We start from the raw sequence: 22,632 nt of genomic DNA, 5'->3' as shown, positions 1-22,632 counted from the left end.
AATATTATGTTTGTAAATCGACTAGTTTTGTACTTTCCTGAATAAAATGAACTTTACTTTACTAATATCTAATCTCTGTGACTAAAACGTAAGAACGACTTTATCTATGTCTTTTTGATAACATATACAATTATAATCTTTATTAGTGAAGCTCTATTAATTAAACAATATATCAGAGAGTGTGTAGGGTTCGATGTTCCAAGTGCGAAGAAACATGGGAGATTCTACATCAGTACAGTAAATGTTTTAAGTAGCGAACGCATACTAACGAATAACGATTATTATCTATTGACCAACACTATTGTTTTATGAAGTCGATTTAACTTCCAGACATATATTGTTCAATAAGTCTTAAATGTTTTCTGGCTAGTTATGTTAGATATTATTAGAAATACGTATTCTACTTGTTAATATAATAAATTAAATTTGCGATCATTTAAGGAGAGAAGTATTCCATAAAGTAGGTATTTACTTGCGACGACTGGATCACTGTGTACAGAAGGTTGATATGCCAACAAGCACTTTCCAGACAACAATATATCATGGATAAGTCGCTCCACAACATAGACACCTGGACCGTTGACTTCCTGTGAGGCCACATATTTACTTATTTTATAATGAAAGTATATTATTTCATAGTAAATATATGTTTTCTCGTGTTCTGCATTAAGCACCAACATTATAGTGAATAAATATACCATATTTCTTCATTATTTAAGTAATGCTAGGAGGCTTTGAGTAGCTTTGGGTCATTAGGTGAACAGAATCTCCAATAGATGGGGTGAGAGTCGCGCTATCTCTCGCCCGGGCGAGAGTCGAAACTTTTTTTAGAATTGATATATCTTTGTCCTCCAACAAGATATATTTCTTTTGGTGCACTCACAATAACGAGCATATCTCTGTCTTTCTGATGGCATATAATATTTTAGGCTTTATAAGCGTATCTTTGTTAATTACACACTATATTGGCAAGTGCGTAGGCTTCTGCACTCCATGACCGACAAGCCACTGAATGCCACTATAAAACCGTATGTATCTTCACTTGAGCTTTATATATGTCTATGGTAAAGTTTTTAAAATGAAGCGTATATTTCTATCTTTCTTAAGACATATAAAACATATGTGTTTATTAACGAATTTACGTGAAATAATCATTGTTCTGAGAGAGAGTTGCTCTGTCGATCAGTTTGTGCGGGGTCGGAACTCGGCGATTATTAAAACACATGTATCTTCATTAGAACTTTATATATTTCTATGGTAAAGTAGTTAAAATGAAGCTTATATTTCTATCTTTCATAAGACATAAAACATTTGTGTTTATTAACGAATTTACGTGAAATAAGCATTGTTCTGAGAGAGAATTACTCCGTTGCTCGATCTGTGCGGGATCGGAGCTCGCCGATTATAAAAATACACGTATCTTCGCATTAAATACAAATATGCCCATGGTAAGGCATTTAAAATGAAGATTATGTTTCTATCTTTCTTGAGACGTATAAAACTCTTACGTTTATTAACAATTCTGCGTGAAATAAGCATTGTTCTGAGATGAATATTGCGGATATCCAGCTCTACGACCGATGAAAAATGCAACTTTTATACAACTACATATATCTTTAGTTTTACTTTAAATTTTGTCCTGAAAGAGTTTTCATATATAGATCCAGTTTCTGCCGTTCTTCTGACATAAAAAGACCTTTAGTTTAATAAGTTATTAAGATGTTTTCAACAATATTACTAGGGCGTTCACCGATTCCAACATGGGCGACCCTTTTGGAAACGCATGGAGACGCAACACTTGGGTTGACCAGATTGACAGACTGGTTATATTCCAACAGGGTCTGAGACAATATCACCAGTACCTCACGTTCACAAAATTATTTGCTCGGTTCTACAGGTATAGTCACATCGTACACAATCCACAACACTCATTTTCTGAATGTCAAAACCCTATAATGTAATTCCCGTTGTCGGGGACAGTTAGTCTGTGTATTTGTATACTTTTAGCTTGTATCGAGATCCCTTCTCCTTCCCCAAGGTTGACCTACTGACCTCCAGGATGCAACCCCATCCCTTGGGTACCTATTTATCACGAGGCGGACAGAGGCATTAGATGAAAAGAAATTTGCCTACCCATTTCTGTCCTGCACAGGAATTAAAGTGATCACAGTCAAGAACATGCCCAACTGTACTATATATATCATTATAAAAATAATAATTTTATTTATATAAAAATACTGTATGTACATTTAATGATAGTGGAGAATTTATTTTATTTACTTATTTATTTTTTTCATATATAGAAGAATATGCAGTAGGTTGTTAAAGGGGGGAATGTAAGTTACATCGTACATTTGCCAGCTGATTTTGAAACCCCACCTAACCTAACCTAGCTCAACTTAACCTAAACAAACCTAGCTCAACTTAACCTCTACAACCCTAGCTCAACCCAACCCAACCAAATCTAGCTCAACTCAACCTAACCTAACCTAAACAAACCTAGCTCAACCTAACCTAAACAAACCTAGCTCAACCTAACCTAAACAAACCTAGCTCAACCAAACCTAACCTAACCTAGCAGAACCCAACCTAACCTAACCTAGCTCAATCCAACCTAACCTAGCTCAATCCAACCTAACCTAACCTAGCTTAATCCAACCTAACCTAACCTAGCTCTATCCAACCTAACCTAATCTTGCTCAACCCAACCTAACCTAGCTCAACCTAACCAAACCTAGCTCAATCTAACCTAACCTAGCTCAATCTAACCTAACCTAGCTCAACTCAACCTAACCTAGCTCAACCTAACCTGAGCGGATGTCTGGACGCCTCCTCCGCCTGGGAGCCGCCGAATCACGTTTTGTTTTTGTGATTTGATACTGCTGTTCGGCATCCCTATTCAACAGTCCGGTTGTACTACACCTGGTGCACATATCGCCTTGGGTCACGTGATTGTTGGTAGATTTTTTTTGCCGTGTTCTGGCTGGTTCTCCCAGCAGGGTGACAGTGTCTGACGCCAGCTTGGCCGAGAGATGCCAGGAGTTGGTGGGTCTTATTGGGCTCCTGGTGTGCCCTCAGCCTTGGTGGGGGGCTGACTTCTGCTCTGCTGTGGGGGGGGGGGGGGGGGCACTGGATGACTTTAGCATTTTAGCTGGGGGCCGAATTTTAGGTGTTGCTACCCAGTGTTCCCTGTGTGGGGTGGGGCTGATGCTTGTCACCCTGAGGAATCCTGGGGCTCCCTAATAATCTGCCTGCCTGCGCTTCTTTGCCATGAGGCATATTAGTTTCCAGTGATTGGCGTCACTCATTTCATGATTAGGCTTGGCGTTTCACCTCTTTGGGCTTTGCGATTAACCCTTCACACCGGGGCGCATCCAATCCCACGATCGTCATCGTCCCAAATCAACAACAACCTAAACAAACCAAGCTCAACCTAACCTAAACAAACCTAGCTCAACCTAACCCAAACAAACGTAGCTCAACCCAACCTAAACTCAATCCATCTAATTATCCAAAGCTACCCAAATTTACTCAAAGGTACCCAAAGCTTCCTAGTATTACGTAAGTAATGAAGAAATATGATATATTTACTCACTATAACAGTGTTGAAAGTAGATTATGAAAAACTTATTTTTACTCTGAAATAATATGTTTATAACGAAAATTTGACGAAACTAATGGATAGGTTAGGTTCAGTTAGGTTAGGTTAGGTTTTGTTAGGTTAAGTTTGGGTAGGTTGTTAGGTACAGAAGGCTGATATGCCAGCAAACACACTTCAAGCAAACACTTCAATTGGGTCATCCCTTGCAAATGATATTCCATCTTCCAGTACTGACGTTAAGGTCTATCTTACAGGTAACTATCCACAGTCTCTGTACCTTAAGCCTATTAATTCCACTGACGTCAATGAGATAATCCTTTCCCTTAAAACCAAGTCTAGTGCCCTTGAGGAGATACCAACTTTAATTTACAAAAAAGCCTCCAGATCTTTAGCCCCTGCTATTGCATTGCTCTTCAACAAGTCACTTGAACTCCAAACCTTTCCAGATATTCTAAAAAAAGCGAGAGTAACGCCTGTCCACAAATGTGGTGATCTCACAGATGTTAACAACTACAGACCTATATCAATCCTGCCAAACTTGTCAAAAAAATTTGAAAAACTAATCTATAAGCAGCTTTACTCTTATCTAGCTAAACACAATATACTTAGCCCTTGCCAATATGGCTTCAGACCCAAAAAAAGCACTAACGATGCACTTACTAGTATGCTTAACTTGATTCATACAGCTCTTGATAAAAATGAGTTCCCTGTTGGGTTATTTGTGGACCTGCGTAAGGCTTTTGACACTGTCAACCACCAAAAGCTTCTTCTTAAATTACATCATTATGGAGTCAGAGGACACTCCCTGCAATACCTCAAATCCTACCTTACTGACAGGCTCCAGTATGTTTCTGTGAATAATTCAATTTCTCCCACCCTACCCATCAACATTGGTGTTCCTCAGGGCAGCATACTTGGCCCTCTCCTCTTTCTCATCTACATTAATGACCTTCCAAATGCCTCCCAACACCTCAAACCAATTCTATTTGCTGACGACACAACCTTCATTTACTCCAGTCCTGACCCCCTTGCTCTAAATGCCACAGTAAATACTGAGCTAAATAAATTCCATCTTTGGCTAACTGCCAACAAACTCACCCTTAACATTGACAAAACTTTCTATATTCTGTTTGGCAATAAATCCTCTAATCAAATAAATCTCAAAATAAACAATACCCAAATTTGTAACAAATTAGATGGCAAATTCCTTGGCATTCTCATTGATCACAAGCTGAATTTCCAGGGACACATTCTAAATATATCAAAAAAAGTTTCAAAAACTGTTGGCATTCTTTCTAAGATCAGATATTATGTACCCTGCCCTGCCCTGGTGACTCTCTATTACTCCCTCATCTATCCATATCTCAACTATGGTATTTGTGCTTGGGGTTCTACTACCCAAAATCATTTACATCCTCTAATTACTCAACACAAAGCTGCTATTAGGACAATATCCAACTTTGGCCCCAGACATCACTCGGTACCCCTACTCAAATCTCTGAATATATTAGACATTAAGTCACTGCACATTCTCTCATGTGTATTATACATATATAAAACGCTAAACTGTAATGCCAATCCTGACCTCAAAAGCTTCATAGAAGGTTGTAACAGAACCCATGAGCACCACACCAGAAATAAATACAGTTGATATTCCTAGAGTACGACTTAATCAAACTAGAAATGCTCTACAAATCAAGGGACCCAGATTAATAATAATAATAATAATAATTTTTATTTAGGCAAAGGTACATACATAAAGAGATTTTACAAAGTTTGTTGGCTTTATAGATAGGAGCTAGTACATACAATGCCTAAAGCCACTATTACGCAAAGCGTTTCGGGCAGGAAAAAACACTACTGACTAAAGCTTAAAACTAATGGGTAAAAAGAAAAAAATGCGTTGAGTACAAATAAAAATAGAGGTAAAAGAGGGGGGAACATTGTTGAAAATACAGCACAAATACAATTACAAATTATTACAGAAAATTAGATTGTGGAATGACCTTCCCAACCATGTTAAAGACTGTACCTCTCTCAACCAGTTTAAGATAAAAACGAAGCTATACCTAATAAATTCCCTGTAACCTACCTTACCCCTCTATTGTCAACCAATGTCTGTTTTTTTTAAAGAGCGCTGTTTGTCGACAGAATTGTATTTGTGCTGCTTTTTCAGCTATGTTTTCATTCCATGTTTTCATTTTACTCTTTATGCTCAATTAGTATTAAGCTTTAGTCATTTAAGTTTTTCATGCCCGAAACGCTTTGCGTAATAGTGGCTTTAGGCATTGTATGTACTAGCCCTAACTATAAATCCATCACTCTTTGTAAAATCTCTTGTATGTATGTACCTTACCTAAATAAACATTTGATTTGATTTGATTTGATTTTGTATTTCTATGTGTCTACATTCAGTGCCAAAATTATAATGAATAAATATATCATATTTATTCATTACTAACATTATGTTAGGAAGCTTTGTGTAGCTTGATAGGAAGCTTTGAGTAGTTTTGAGAAGCTTTGTGTAATTAGATGGACCCCCCTAAAGTAACCTAGCTCAACCCAACCTAACCTAGCTCAATCCAACCCAACCTAGCTCAACCCAACCTAACCAAACTTAACTTAGTTCAACCCAACCCAACCTATCCTAACCTTGCTCAATCCAACCTAACCTTGCTCAATCCAACCTAACCTATCTCAACCCAACCTAACCTAACCTAGCTCAACCCAACCTAAACTAAGCTAACCCAACTGAGGCCAATACTGACTAACATAAGCTAATACAGTGCATCCTAGCATAACAGTATTTACCTGAGGGCCATTAACACACTAGTGGCCTCAATGAGGATAGGAAGCTGGCAGCTTGTCAAAGGTCCCCACATTTGGAATGGAAAAGAATACTGGAATAGATAAAACAGTGATTAAATCAAAGAAAACAAAGGGTTATGTTAAATGGTAATGAATCTGACTGGAGAAATGTGGTAAGTGGTGTTCTACAGGGGTCCATTTTGTGGCCAACCCTTTTTGTCATATACATCAATGACATATGAGAATATTATAAACCCCATTATCAATCTTGCACATGATTCTTATGATCTTTGGTAAAGTGGGAAGTAAAAATTATATTGAGACCTTACAAAGAGAGCTACATAAACTTAAAAAATGGTCAGAAGATTGCCAAATGCTTTTTAATGTCGATAAATGTTAGGCCGTGTATGTGGGCCAGAACAATCCACATCACAACTACCAAATTATCAACACTACCTAACAACAGATTGCTGAAGAAAAGGACCAAACCCTGGGAATAATCAAGCGAATAATTTACCTTTAACTCTTAGACCGCACAATACATACGTATATGATTTGACAAAAATAATTTAATATAAGTTTTTAAAACTTGCACAAACACTCTCCCTTTTTTTTTGCATAATCAACTAGGCAAATGCTCCAACTTTGTCTAAATGATCACAGCATAACTTGAAAAATAAGAGAATCAAAATTAATTTTAAAATTGAATATTGAAAACTTCATATTTTTAATTCAGAATAAAAAATATGAGCTATCATTAATTGTTCATTTAATGTTAACATATGTTCAGAATAGCATATACTCAGCATAGCATATATTCAGAATAGCATATGTTCTTCATTTTCATCAAATTAGAATATAGGTTTTCAGTATAGTTTACTGTAAAAAAAAATCATCAAACGGGCATTTGAAATATGCGGCAATTGTTGTACCCTAACTCCCCTTGCCACTTCAGGAGGGGTATAGCGTGTTTATGTAACTTCAGGGCACCAATCCCCAGCCACTGGGCATGTCGAAAAGGTACCCCTAAGTATACCTAATTCCCTATCAAATACAAACTAAAATAAACATAAATGGAAGATCTTATCACAACCCACAAGAGTTATGATAATAATAACATACAATAATAATTATGGTAATAATAACATACACAAAATTGAAAATATCTTTTGTATTTCATTTTTCTTATATGGGACACATCACACAAAAGGAGAGGTGCACAGTATATCATTAAAAAGAACTAAAGCTGAAGGCAAAACAACAAGCTGCCTAAGTGGGAGGATTGGTGACTTGATGTCGGCATACATGGAAAAAACAATTCAGAGTGGAAGCTCCTAACAAGGCCTCGGAGCGGGTAGGATTATCATGTACGCGCATTGGGGGCCCTCCAGTCGCCGCCTTACCCACTCGTGGGCTCCGGCCAGGTCATCCACCCTCTTGTGAGAAGCCATTTGAAGAAGTGGTACTCCAGATGACGACTCTGCTTAAATAGTTGGCTGCCAGCTATCCTGGCAGCGGTTCACCTCAAGAAGACTATATTGACCCTTATGCGCCCTGTGTATGGTGATCCTGGGACTAAGGTGGTCTGCCCCTTGATGTGGTCTTGGACCATATTCTGTAGATGGAATATATCCAGGTCAGGGCTTTCACAGAGTAAATCTCAAGGTCGATCTTGGTGAGTCCCATATCCTGAACACCATGCGCATTTTCCTTGCACCTTCCTCTACAATTAAGGGTTATCGAAGAGCCGGATGCTGTGCGCTTCCCGGTCTAATATACAGGCCTCATCACCTTTGCAAGCTATGTCAGGCTTGCAGAAGCTCCCTCCATCCGGTATACGGACTTCATGTTCCAGCTCAAAACCTCTTTGCCACAGGCGGATGGCTACGAACCGAGTGATATTTATTTATTTATTTATTTATTTATTTATTTATTTATTTATTTATATATATATACAAGAAGGTACATTGGGATTGTGAGGATACATAGTATAGTAATTACAATTACAGGGAATAGACCTGTAAAACAGAGCCAGGTCTATTCTATAAATTCATAAACAACAAATTGCAGGCAAAGGATGATATACAGAGGTTGAAAATGGGAAATAGATTCACGGAAAATGAAAAGGAAATGTGTGAAACATTAAACGAAAAGTTCCAAAGTGTGTTTGTACAAAATTAAATCTTCATGGAACCAGATACAATAAGAATTCAAGAGAACAACATAGAGCACATAGAGGTGTCTAGAGACGAAGTGGAAAAAATGCTCAAGGAGCTAAATAAGGACAAAGCAGTTGGTCCAGATGGAGTTTCACCATGGGTTCTGAGAGAATGTGCACCTGAGCTCAGCATTCCTCTTCAACTGATTTTTCAGGCATCCCCGTTTACAGGAGTTGTAGCTGATGTGTGGAAAAAGGCTAACATAGTTCCAATCTACAAAAGTGGAAGCAGGGAAGACCCCCTTAATTATAGACCGGTATCATTGACAAGTGTAATAGTCAAAATATTGGAAAAAATAATTAAAACTAAATGGGTAGAACACCTGGAGAGAAATGATATAATATCAGACAGACAGTATGGTTTTTGATCTGGAAGATCCTGTGTATCGAATTTACTCAGTTTCTATGATCGAGCAACAGAGATATTACAGGAAAGAGATGGTTGGGTTGACTGCATCTATCTGGACCTAAAAAAGGCTTTTGACAGAGTTCCACATAAGAGGTTGTTCTGGAAACTGGAAAATATTGGACGGGTGACAGGTAAGCTTCTAACATGAATGAAAAATTTTCTGACTGATAGAAAAATGAGGGCAGTGATCAGAGGCAATGTATCGGACTGGAGAAATGTCACAAGTGGAGTACCACAGGGGTTCAGTTCTTGCACCAGTGATGTTTATTGTCTACATAAATGATCTACCAGTTGGTATACAGAATTATATGAACATGTTTGCTGATGATGCTAAGATAATAGGAAGGATAAGAAACTTAGATGATTGTCATGCCCTTCAAGATGACCTGGACAAAATAAGTACATGGATAAGAAACTTAGATGATTGTCATGCCCTTCAAGATGACCTGGACAAAATAAGTACATGGAGCACCACTTGGCAAATGGAATTTAATGTTAATAAATGCCATGTTATGGAATGTGGAATAGGAGAACATAGACCCCACACAACCTATATATTATGTGAGAAATCTTTAAAGAATTCTGATAAAGAAAGAGATCTAGGGGTGGTTCTAGATAGAAAACTATCACCTGAGGACCACATAAAGAATATTGTGCGAGGAGCTTATGCCACGCTTTCTAACTTCAGAATTGCTTTTAAATACATGGATGGCGATATACTAAAGAAATTGTTCATGACTTTTGTTAGGCTAAAGCTAGAATATGCAGCGGTTGTGTGGTGCCCATATCTTAAGAAGCACATCAACAAACTGGAAAAGGTGCAAAGACATGCTACTAAGTGGCTCCCAGAACTGAAGGGGAAGAGCTACGAGGAGAGGTTAGAGGCATTAAATATGCCAAAACTAGAAGACAGAAGAAAAAGAGGTGATATGTGTTCACTACATACAAAATAGTAACAGGAATTGATAAAATCGATAGGGAAGATTTCCTGAGACCTGGAACTGTAAGAACAAGAGGTCATAGATATAAACTAGCTAAACACATGCCGAAGAAATCTAAGAAAATTCACTTTCACAAACAGAGTGGTAGACGGTTGGAACAAGTTAGGGGAGAAGGTGGTGGAGACCAAGACCGTCAGTAGTTTCAAAGCATTATATGACAGAGTGCTGGGAAGACGCGACACCACGAGCGTAGCTCTCATCCTGTAACTACACTTAGGTAATTACAATCTTGTAAAGCCACTAGTACATGCAGCATTTTGGGCAGGTCCTTAATCTAAGAAAATTTTAAGTAGGTAAATACTTGCAAAATTTATAAAAGATGATAACAGTTACAAAGCAAGAAAAAAAATAAATGGTGAGAGAAAATTGTAGGTATATAGGCACATAGGTAGCTCAGATTGATTGCAATGACAGCTTGAATGGTAGTTTAACAAAAATTAGTAGGCACCATATAGCATATGGCTAGCACATAAAAGAAGACAGGAATGAACACAATGATAAAGTTGTTTGGGTTAAGTACATAAAGATTAGGAGATTAGGTAACTAGATACAGAGCAAACTTAAAGCTCAGTGTAGGAAACTACGAAGATGAAATTAGGTACTTTTTGTTTTTGTTTTTAAATGAGGCAAAAGTTTGACAGCTTTTCAATTCACTAGGGAGCGAGTTCCATAGACTAGGTCCCTTAATTTGCATAGAGTGTTTACACAGATTAAGTTTGACCCTGGGGATATCAAAGAGATATTTATTTCTGGTGTGGTGATAATGGGTCCTATTACATCTTTGCAGGGAGTGTTTGAGCATGGTTTGCATTTAAGAACAAGGTTTTGTAAATGTAGTTGACACAAGAGAATGTGTTTAGGGAGTTAATATTTAGCAAGTTTAGGGATTTAAACAAGGGAGCTGAGTGTTGTCTGAAAGCAGAGTTTGTTATTATTCTGATAGCAGATTTTTGCTGGGTGATGATGGGCTTAAGGTGGTTTGCAGTGGTAGACCCCCATGCACAGATACCATAATGAAGATAGGGGTAGATTAGTGCATAATATAGTGATAGGAGAGCAGAGTTAGGAACATAATATCTTATTTTAAAGAGTATACCAACGGTTTTAGAGACTTTCTAAGTTGTGTGTTGAATGTGGGTACTGAAGTTGATTCTCTTTTTCTAGGAATAGGCCAAGAAACTTAACATCATTTCTGGGGGGAGCTCCGTCGGCTCCCCGGAGCTTTACCGGCTGATATGCTAATGTCAGACTTTGGCATCAGTCATGTGTATGGAGTTCTAGGGCCTACCGGGGACCACAGCCAGAACCTGGCCCCCTCAGAGAGGCAAGGGGAGCAATGGCCTATAGAAACCCCCCCGTGTGGTTGGAAGCATTCTATGTCTGCCATCGACCGGGTCAAGCATCCAGAAAGGTAAGCATTCCAAAACAAACCCCTATTCTGGTGAAAATTGCTACCTAAAGCCGAATTAGTGGATAGAACTCTTCAACAGAAAACAAGGAAACTAGTATGACGTCATACGTCACCGCGCCGCTGTCTGCGCAGCTCCCCCCTCCCCGGGAGGGGGAAGGGGGAACCCCAGACCTCCCACGCCGGCTATCCACCCATAAGTTCTTCGGCTGATGCTATAGGCAACGGTTATGTGCTCCGGCTCCAGTGGTTGTGTCAGCACTGTACCTAGAGTGTGGTGTCTGTTTTCTAGGTGGTGCGTGAGCCGGGAGTGATTCTCCAGTACTCGGGCTGCATGCGCCTAGGGTTCCCTTCCCTAGGTGCCCTGTAAGTACTGCCCTTGGGGCTTGGGGCCACCTTCCACAAGTTCCTTGGGTCCTGCCCCTGCTTGGCCGTTTACTGCTTGGTTTTCGGCCGCTCTTTGTGTGCTCGGGTGTTCTGTCTCCCTTGTTCGCCTTAGAGTAAGGGGCAGTTTTTGCACTGGTGGGGCGCAGGGTACTGTGCAGCTTGTCTTTACCAATCATAGCGGCTGGCTCTGTTCCGCTTGGGTACGCTGTCCTCTTGCGGGGTTTTCTTTTTCTTTTTGTTTATCTACCTGGTGGGGGGGTCTGCCTTCGTTCTTGCCCCTTGTGTCCCTTGTGTTCTGAGTATTTTCTGGTGGTACCCCCCTGCTAGGTCCCCGTGAGTGTACACGTCCCGGGGGTTCAGCTCTTAGAAAGTTGTTTGGTAGCTTTGGGTGCCGGTTAGCAGTACCCTGCCTGGGATTACCTGAGCGCGAGTCCTCTTATAGTAAACGCTCGGGACCCTGGGAAACCCCTGGGGGCGCACGGGTCCGATGGATGTGACCCCAGAGCCCCCCCTCGCTTCCAGCGAGTTTGAGGGTTGCTCTCACCCTTTGTCTCTGGGTGACTCTCTGTTTTGCCTCCGTCTGCTGCCTGTGGGGTCGGTGACACCTTCGACCCGGAGTCCTGCGAGTTTGGTTGCTCGTTGTGGCTCGGTTCCCCAGTTGTGCTGACAAAGCGGGTGCGGGCAGCAGGGGCGTTGCACTTGAGCCTTGGTGGTGGCAACGTTCTCGTGGTTTCCTCCCCGGGAGCCCCGGGGCTGCCCCGTTGTAGTTTGTTTTGGGACTTGGGGGTGTTGGTTGCTTCGGTTCCATCCACGCCCCCTTGTCTTTCCCCCTGGATCACCCTTCCTGCCTGCATCCGGTTCCTTACCCTCTGTAGGTTCGGGGCGGGGTTTTTGATGGTGTTGAGACTCGGGCAGTCTCGGGGAATTCCCCTTCCGGGGTAGTGACGGGGGCATTTGAGCCTGTTCCTCCAGCCGTGTTGTACGAGTCTGCCAGTGGGCTCCCTTCCTTAGTGTTTTCACGGCTGCCCCGGTTTTCTGGTACGGCCGGGGCTTCGGGGGAACGGCTCGGCCCCGGGGCCTGTCGTGTAGGTTCCCGGGGCTGACTTGGGGGGCCTTGGCCCCGTTGGACCCCGTGGGTTTTTTTTATCCCCCTCTAGGCGGGGCTTGTGGTTATGCGGAGTGGGGTCTTTCCTCCCCACTCGCCGTACGTGCTGTTGGGCGTCGGCCCCTCCCCGGGCTCGGTTCCTTGGCCTTTGAGTCGGTTGGTTCCGTCCTGTGGGTGGATGTTTCCTCCCACCCTTTTTTTGGGACGGTGTTTTCGTCATGTTTCCCCGTTCGATGGGGTTCTACATGACTTCTGATCTCGGGTGCGCCTGCGCCTTCGTGTGCCTTCGGGACTAGTGTTGGCTTCTGTGTTCTCAAGGGTACGGGAAGGTTTTTCGCTACTTCCCGCATTATTGGAACGTCTGTCGGCTCCTCGTACTTGTCGCCCTGTTGGGCTACTTGTCGCCCTGTTGGGCTACTTGTCGCCCTGTTGGGCTGCTTGTCGCCCTGTTGGGCTGCTTGTCGCCCTGTTGGGCTGCTTGTCGCCCTGTTGGGCTGCTTGTCGCCCGGTTGGGTTCCTTTTTGGGCTCTTTGCTTCTTTGGCCGGTTTTATTGTTCCTGCTTCCTCTTTTGGCTACTTTTCTCGTGCAGTAGTCCTGGCTGGCGCCTTCCCGCAGAGAGGGTGTGCGGTTCGGCCAGCGTGATATGCGCATGCGCCGTGGAGCTTGTTTTGGTCTAGGCGGTGTTTCAGTGCTGGTGTTTTGCGCCCTTTTTGCTACAGTTCTTCGCCTCTCGTTCTTCTCCCTGGCTGCGGTATGTGCCCCTTCGCGCCGGGGGTGTCCTGGTTCCCAGTTGTGGGGAGGACACCGCGGTTTTCCCTGTGTCATGGGTGTGGACCGCCTCCTTCGCCTCTCCCTGCTCTCCTGCGGGTCCGGCAGGGTCCGGCTCTGGCGGTGCTCCCAGGTTCTTCTGGGCATGGTTGAGTCGTGTCTAGTTCGTGCCACCATTCGCCAGGCGAGTTTCTGCGATCTGGCGTCTTTTGGCCAGGCGCTGGATGCGGAGTTGTTTATATACCTGTCTTTATTTAGGTATATTTGTGTACGACTGAGACCGTTCGCACACCAGTGACTGTCCCTTTTTCAACCCTTCCTGTCCCCCTCATGTGCATGTCCAACCCATGCTGGAGTCATTCAGGGGACCCACCTTTTTTAATGTTGTGAGGTGTGGGGGTTATAGAGTTGGTTCTGTACTCACCTGGTAAGGCTCCTGGCTGTGCTTGCAGGATTTGAGCTCTGGCTCTTGGGTCCCGCCTATCTGGTAGAACTTGCGGGATAGTACCAGTGGAGTGCAGTGGTGCTATTGGCACATTTGGGGAACACTGTATTACCGTCAGAGGTCTGTGCTTGTTACACGACCTACTTGCGAGCATAAGCCTTCTTGCTGGTTCGTCTGTGGACTTCCAGGGCACACTAGCCTGTTTTCGTATGGCAGTTCCGGCCCGTCCTGGTTGTGGGGGTATGTGGGCCAGTGGACTGTTCCTAGCAGCTGCCTGGTGGGCCACCCTCTGGCCGGTCTAGCCTAGCCTTGGGCCGGGCTTGAGGTGTAAAAGAGCTCCCAGTACCTCATCCAGCTGGTATCGAGCGGGGTTTCTCCGTTGTCGGTCGCCTGGTGCAGGTTTCTGGGCCTGCGGGGTTTTGTCGTGTCTCTGTTGGCCCTGTCTGGGGTCTGCCTGCTCCGTTCTCTGCCTTTGCAGAAGGGAGTTGCTATTTACATGTTGCATGTTGCAGTGGTGCCTGTTGCTGCTGCTGCACGGGTGCATTGGTACGGTGTTTCACGGTGGCGTGTCCTTGTTCCTGTGTCCGGTTGTGGAGTGGCACTTTGCTGCCGTTTTGTGCCTGGGGATTGCGTGGTTTTTTTTCTGTCCCTGCCTGATTGTCCTCCTCTGCAGCAGGGGTGTTCTGCGTGTCTTCTTAGGCGTTTTTCAGCCTGTGTCCTGTGATGTGCTTCTTTGTCTCGGTCTATTGCAGTTGTTCGTACCCCTTGGTTCGGGTACTGTTCTGGCGGCGACCCTTCCGCCTTCTTTGGTTTCCTAGCTTGCCCTGCCGGTTGTTTTTTTTTTTTGGGGGGGGGGGTCTTGCAATGTCTCGCGTCGGACCCGTCGTTTCTGAACTCCTGGCGGGCTTGCATGCTTTGGGGAGTTTTTCTGTTCGGCAGACGTTCCATCTCCTTGTGCCGCCTGGGTTTCGGTGGTCGCGCCCGAGATCTTCCCGCGGCTCCGCCTTTTCCTGGGCTCGGAGGGGCCTTGTCGAGGCTGCTTATGTTCTGCCTCGCGGTCTCGCCTCCGGTTGGTGGTCGGGTGGCTTCGTGGTAGGTGTCCCACCTGCGTGCTTCTCTTGGCGGCAGTATGGGGTATTTTGGCGGTCCTTCCTTTTCCTGTCCCTTCTTAGGTGGTTACTCTTGTTAGCTTGGTTTACTCTCGGCTGGGTTTTCTGGTAGGGGTTGGGGGCCGTCGTCTTGCCACATACTGTCGCCTCTTTTCGTGCGGCGCTGGCGGAGCCGCTTCAGCTTGCTTTCGGTCTTGGTGTTGCTTCTGCACCGTTAGTAAGCTGTCTTGTGCGTCGTTTCACCTCTGGCCTGTTCGTGCGCCGCTTGCACCATCCTGGTCTCTGGTCAGCGTGCTCTGTCTTCTCCTCGGTTGGTAGTGCCCCTTCGGTTCCGGTGTGTTTTTTCGTCGGCTCTTTCCTTTTGGCCTTTGCCTCTGGGGGTCGAGTCACTGAGTTTTCTTGCTCCTTCGGTTTTAGCGTTTTGGTTGTTCGGTGGCAGCAGTCTCCATCTTTTCTGGCGCGGGGTGGGGCTGCTGCGTTCTGGAGGGGGGTCAGGGTTTGTTGGTGCTTCGTTGGTCGGGCCGGGGGTGTGTCGTTTTTTGTGTTCAGTGGCGGCCCTCCGCTGTTGTTTGCGTGCCACGGCGTTTGGGTCCGGAGCGCGTTTTGCGTTGATCCGGTTCTGTTCTTCCTGGTTCGCGGGTGATAGTGTCCCGGGTGGTCAGCCGTGTTCTTGCGGCTAAGCTGCCTGTGTTCTTCCCTCATGCCTGTGGCGTTCGTGGCTTCGCTGCTCTCGCTGCCGTCTGGGCGACGTGGCCTTACGGTCTTCCGGGCATGGATTTTTGGTGTTCGTGCTGAGGCCTTGCTGCTCGTTGTTCTCGTGTTGTTCCCGGGACTTTTCGGGGCTGTGGCGCCTTGGGTTGGCGTTTGCTGCCGGTTGTCTCGCCTTTGTGAGGGGTGCGTGGTGTCCGCCTCCCGGTTCTGTCCCTTTGACCTTCCTCTGTGGGTAGTTAGCTCCGGGGAGCCGAGGGGGCTCCCCCCAGAAACCAGCGTTGAATGTAATGAATCGCCATTTTCTGGGCGAGACCCGGAGGCTCCCCGGCAACCCTCCCTCCCTCCGGTCGGCGGTTTTTCGCGTGCATGCGCGAAAAGCCTCAGCCTCAGCGTTCCAGCCTCAGAACTGATGGGTGGATAGCCGGCGTGGGAGGTCTGGGGCTCCCCCTTCCCCCTCCCGGGGAGGGGGGAGCTGCGCAGACAGCGCAGTGACGTATGACGTCATACTAGTTTCCTTGTTTTCTGTTGAAGAGTTCTATCCACTAGTTCGGCTTTAGGTAGCAATTTTCACCAGAATAGGGGTTTGTTTTGGAATGCTTACCTTTCTGGATGCTTGACCCGGTCGATGGCAGACATAGAATGCTTCCAACCGCACGGGGGTTTCTATAGGCCATTGCTCCCCTTGCCTCTCTGAGGGGGGCCAGGTTCAGGCCGTGGTCCCCGGTAGGCTCTAGAACTCCATACACATGACTGATGCCAAAGTCTGACATTAGCATATCAGCCAGTAAAGCTCCGGGGAGCCTCCGGGTCTCACCCAGAAAATGGCGTTTCATTACATTCAACGCTGGTTTTTTAAAAATCGTGGGCCAAACTCCTGGGTGTTATTGGCCTCAGTATTGAATGAGCTACCAAGCCTGATGCACGTAGCATGAGCTAACAGCACTGCTGTTCAGCTTGTGACCACAGCATTGCCTAAAAATGCCATAATATACTTGTTCATGCTATTATGTAGCGATGATATTATTACAGAAGACCCCTGACTGATAAAACTGACCAGGGTTCTGATAATAGCAGGATTGTGGTGATGTTTAGCGCTGTGCACCATGGAGGGAGGAGTAATGCTGTGGGAGGGAGGGTGGTGGCGATGTCTTCGGACTGTGTAATTACCTAAGTGTAATTACCTAAGTGTAGTTACAGGATGAGAGCTACGCTCGTGGTGTCCCGTCTTCCCAGCACTCTTTGTCATATAACGCTTTGAAACTACTGACGGTCCTGGCCTCCACCACCTTCTCACTTAACTTGTTCCAACCGTCTACCACACTATTTGCGAAGGTGAATTTTCTTATATTTCTTCGACATCTGTGTTTAGCTAGTTTAAATCTATGACCTCTTGTTCTTGAAGTTCCAGGTCTCAGGAAATCTTCCCTGTCGATTTTATCAATTCCTGTTAATATTTTGTACGTAGTGATCATATCACCTCTTTTTCTTCTGTCTTCTAGTTTTGGCATATTTAATGCCTCTAACCTCTCCTCGTAGCTCTTGCCCTTCAGTTCTGGGAGCACTTAGTAGCATGTCTTTGCACCTTTTCCAGTTTGTTGATGTGCTTCTTGAGATATGGGCACCACACAACCGCTGCATATTCTAGCTTTGGCCTAACAAAAGTCATGAACAATTTCTTTAGTATATCACCATCCATGTATTTAAATGCAATTCTGAAGTTAGAAAGCATAGCATAGGCTCCTTGCACAATATTCTTTATGTGGTCCTCAGGTGATAGTTTTCTATCTAGAACCACCCCTAGATCTCTTTCTTTATCAGAATTCTTTAAAGATTTCTCACATAATATATAGGTTGTGTGGGGTCTATGTTCTCCTATTCCACATTCCATAACATGACATTTATTAACATTAAATTCCATTTGCCAAGTGGTGCTCCATCTACTTATTTTGTCCAGGTCTTCTTGAAGGGCATGACAATCATCTAAATTTCTTATCCTTCCTATTATCTTAGCATCATTAGCAAACATGTTCATATAATTCTGTATACCAACTGGTAGATCATTTATGTACACAATAAACATCACTGGTGCAAGATCTGAACACCTGTGGTACTCCACTTGTGACATTTCTCCATTCCGATACATTGCCTCTGATTACTGCCCTCATTTTTCTGTCAGTCAGAAAATTTTTCATCCATGATAGAAGCTTACCTGTCACCCCTCCAATATTTTCCAGTTTCCAGAACAACCTCTTATGTGGAACTCTGTCGAAAGCCTTTTTTTAGGTCCAGATAGATGTCAGTGGCCATATATACAGGTACTAGGTGTGTGTGTATGTACAGAGTGTGTGTGTATATACAGAATGCACTTCTCGGCTTACTATGCAAGGCCTGATTTGCCTAATAAGCCAAGTTTTCCTGAAATAATATATTTCCCCTAAATTTTTTCTTATGAAATGATAAAGCTACCTATTTCATTATGTATGAGATAAAAAAATTTTTATTGGAGTTAAAATTGACGTAGATATATGACCGAACCTAACTAACCCTACCTAACCTAACCTAACCTATCTTTATAGGTTAGGTAGCCGAAAAAGTTAGGTTAGGTTAGGTAGTCGGAAAACAATTAATTCGTAAAAACTTGGCTTATTGGGCAAATTGGGCCTTGCATAGTAGGCTGAGAAGCGCATTCTGGCTACTAGGTACGACCTATATATATATATATATATATATATATATATATATATATATATATATATATATATATATATATATATATATATATATATATATATATATATATATATACATATACATATATATATATATATATATATGTCGTACCTAATAGCCAGAACGCACTTCTCAGCCTACTATTCAAGGCCCGATTTGCCTAATAAGCCAAGTTTTCATGAATTAATGTTTTTTCGTCTACCTAACCTACCTAACCTAACCTAACCTAGCTTTTTTTGGCTACCTAACCTAACCTTACCTATAAACATAGGTTAGGTTAGGTTAGGTAGGGTTGGTTAGGTTCGGTCATATATCTACGTTAATTTTAACTCCAATAAAAAAAAATTGACCTCATACATAGAGAAAAGGGTTGCTTTATCATTTCATAAGAAAAAAATTATAGTAAATATATTAATTCAGGAAAACTTGGCTTATTAGGCAAATCGGGCCTTGAATAGTAGGCTGAGAAGTGAGTTCTGGCTACTAGGTACGACATATATATATATATATATATATATATATATATATATATATATATATATATATATATATATATATATATATATATATACATATACATATACATATATATATATATATATATATATATATATATATATATATATATATATATATAGATATATATATATATATACATATACATATACATATATATATATATATATATATATATATATATATATATATATATATATATATATATATATATATATATATATATATATATATATATATATATATATATATATATACAGTACAACCTCGATTCAACATACTATATGGGACTAACCCCAGTTCGTTGGAGCGTTGGATTCGTTGCAAGAGGTGACCTTCAGGAGGCGTTTATGTCAGTGTCTTTATTTTTCTTGTACACAATAAAAATGTATTATCATATTACATACTGTACCTATATATTACTTCTCTACTAAAAAATACTGTAATTCATAAATTTACCTTATTGTTGAAGTTATGTCCATCTTGAAGTTTCGTGAAGTTGTGAATGCTCTACAGTAAATACGTAGTGCAGTGCATTATGCCGTTAGCACTGTGTTAATTAAAAGTAGTTCTGCTGTATGTTGAGTACTACAATACTGTTTATGAAAACTATTGTACACTAAAATTACTGCAACTTTAAATTTAACACTTGTTCTAACTGTTCACACCGCACACGATGTTTTTAGATGTTTTCATCAGCTTTGCTGGTGCTCACTGCTGCTGTGGGTTCAGCTGCTTCTGAGTTGGTGCTGGCTGTTGTTGGACCAGTGCTGGGTACAACTGTGCTCGTGCTGGGTACGGCTGTTGTAACAGTGCTGGGTACAACTGTGTTCGTGCTGGGTACGGCTGTTGTAACAGTGCTGGGTACAACTGTGCTCGTGCTGGGTACGGCTGTTCTCGTGCTGGGTACGGCTGTTGTAACAGTGCTGGGTACAACTGTGCTCGTGCTGGGTTCGGCTGTTCTCGTGCTCAGAATATGATGGTCTTCACTACACTCCCCGAGAATCCATGTTCGTCGTTACCGGGAATGTCTACATCACTAGCCGAGTACAGAATCATGTGTAACATGTATCCTGTCTCACAATCACAAAGAACAAAAAATTTCAGGCCAAATTGGTTTCATTTTGAGGGAATGTACTGTTTGAATGGAACACGTCCCTTGAAAAGTACGAGAGATTCATCAACCACCAGCTTCTGTGCTGGTACGTAAAAATCTCTGAATTTTCCAATAACATCGTTCATCGTTCAAAATAACAGCAATATTACAGAGCCAGATAATATAAACAATGAGAGCAACAGTGAGACAGAGTGCATAGATGAAGGAATTGGGACGAAAAACGGAGATGGCTCCAATAAAGAGGTAGACAAGACAGTCACAGATATTAATACCTTGAAAAACGCAAAACCGGAACACATTTGCAAATTCTACGCTAAAGGAATATGCAAATATGGAAAATTAGGAGCAAAATGCCATTTTCTGCATCTTCGAAAATGCAGGAACATGTTGGCGAGGGGTACATGCCGTTTTGGAACAGGGTGTAGATACTTCCACCCTAAATTATGTCAATTTTCAATTAGGGACAAAAAATGCTACAATCTTCAGTGTCCGGAATTCCATGTGAGAGGTACAGAGCGTTATAGACGGGAAGATCAATATGACACTACTGGAAATTTTTTAGAGGAAGGCAGAAACAGAGTAGTAAATATAAGAGAGAGGAACAGTCAGATGGAACCACTACAGGATTACAGAGGGGAACGAAGATACCCACAAGACTGGAATTCAAATTACCAACAAGCACACAGGTACTACACCAGACAACACCCGTCCTACTACCAAAACTGGACGAATCACTTCCAAAACGACACACCCTGGACGCAAACACAGTGACCTCCTTATCAGAGCCTCAGATATTAACACCAAGTAAGGCTTCCAGCACTTCCACTAACACGATAACATCATTTATATTTGCCAACATCCAGGGTATAAAAACACGCAAAACCAACAAAGTTCAATTTATAGATGGTCTCCTTCATGAGGCAAATGCAGTGCTTGCAGCCCTAACAGAAACCCACACAAAGGACTACCATGATGGTGAAATATGGATCTCAGAGTACAATATTTTCAGATGTGATAGGAAACACCGGCTTCAGGGTGGGGTCAGCCTCTACATCAAAGACACACTCATCTGTACTGAGCTGCTAAACACCTCAAATGATATGGTGGAAGTGCTGATAATCAAAATAGAGATTCTAAATGTAGTTATTGTCCTTGTATATAAGTCACCGGAGGCAAACCCTCAGCAGTTTAAAGACCAACTAATGAAAATAGAACACTGCTTGGAAAACCTCACAAATCCAGCTCCGAACATCATCCTGCTTGGGGACTTCAACCTACAGCACCTGAAATGGAAGCACCTGGCTAATACAGTAATATCAGAAAGAATACCAGGAAGTAGCCTAAATGAACAGGCACATGCAAATGACCTGCTACGGATGTGCGACAGGTTTGCCTTAAACCAGCAAATAGTAGAACCAACTAGGAAGGAGAACACGCTGGACCTCATTTTCACTAATAATGATGAATTGATCAGGAACATAATGCTTACAAATACCTGTTACTCAGATCACAACTTAATTGAAGTTATGACAACCATGGGGAGTAGACCTTCAAAACCAGTCCAGATTCCCGGTGGAGGAGATTTCAGCAAATTCAACTTCAATAATAAACAGATAAACTGGGAGCGAATAAACCAGGACTTCACAGAAATAAACTGGGAAGAACAGCTAGGAAATGCAAACCTGAACCAGTGCCTGGAAAAAATAAGCTCAGTAGCACTAGAAATATGTTCAAACCGCATACCTCTAAGAAAAAAGAGAAAGAGATGCAGATTGGAACGGGAACGTCGTTCCCTATATAGGCGAAGAAAACGAATCGCGGAACAACTTGAGAGTCGCACCCTATCTCAAGAACGGCGAAGAAGGTTAGGTAGAGAAATAGAAACAATTGAACGGAAGCTACAAGAATCATACAGAACCCAGGAGAGGCAAAGAGAGCAAAAGGCCATCAGTGAAATAGAAAGAAATCCGAAATATTTTTTCTCCTATGCAAAATCAAGATCAAAAACCACATCTAGTATCGGGCCCCTGTGAAAGGGAGATGGAACTTTCACCGATGACAACAAAGAAATGAGCGAGCTACTGAGGACGCAGTACGACTCTGTTTTCAGCGAGCCATTAAACACACTAAAGATTGATAACCCAAATGAATTTTTCATGGATACGATACCAACATCAAATCATATATCAGACGTCACCCTATCCCCACTGGATTTTGAAGAAGCCATAAACAGTATGCCTATGCACTCTGCACCAGGCCCGGATTCTTGGAACTCCATATTCATAAAGAACTGTAAAA

General features: G+C 42.7%; 1 protein-coding gene across 5 annotated transcripts in view; it reads left to right on the top strand.

The window, feature by feature from the left end:
- The first annotated feature begins 501 nt into the window (after positions 1-501).
- Positions 502-22,632, top strand: part of LOC138350935 (uncharacterized) — a 52,217-nt gene continuing 30,086 nt past the window's right edge. Inside the window, exon 1 of one of the 5 annotated variants that reach the window (XR_011222305.1) lies at positions 502-589. Coding sequence is in view for 1 of the 5 variants with exons in the window: in XM_069302390.1 (XP_069158491.1) it covers positions 1,440-1,448 (9 nt within the window). In the remaining 4 variants the exon portion in view is untranslated. Of the gene's footprint in view, positions 590-771; positions 1,029-1,349; positions 1,449-1,741; positions 1,898-1,948; positions 2,079-22,632 lie in introns of those variants that run through there. The other 4 variants (XR_011222304.1, XM_069302390.1, XR_011222303.1 and 1 more) reach the window with 4 other exon arrangements.

Source organism: Procambarus clarkii, chromosome 48 (genome assembly GCF_040958095.1).
Source record: "Procambarus clarkii isolate CNS0578487 chromosome 48, FALCON_Pclarkii_2.0, whole genome shotgun sequence".
NCBI classification, from domain to species: domain Eukaryota; kingdom Metazoa; phylum Arthropoda; class Malacostraca; order Decapoda; family Cambaridae; genus Procambarus; species Procambarus clarkii.
The sequence above is the reverse complement of the archived record's forward strand: the minus strand, read 5'-3'. Positions and strand labels throughout refer to the sequence as shown.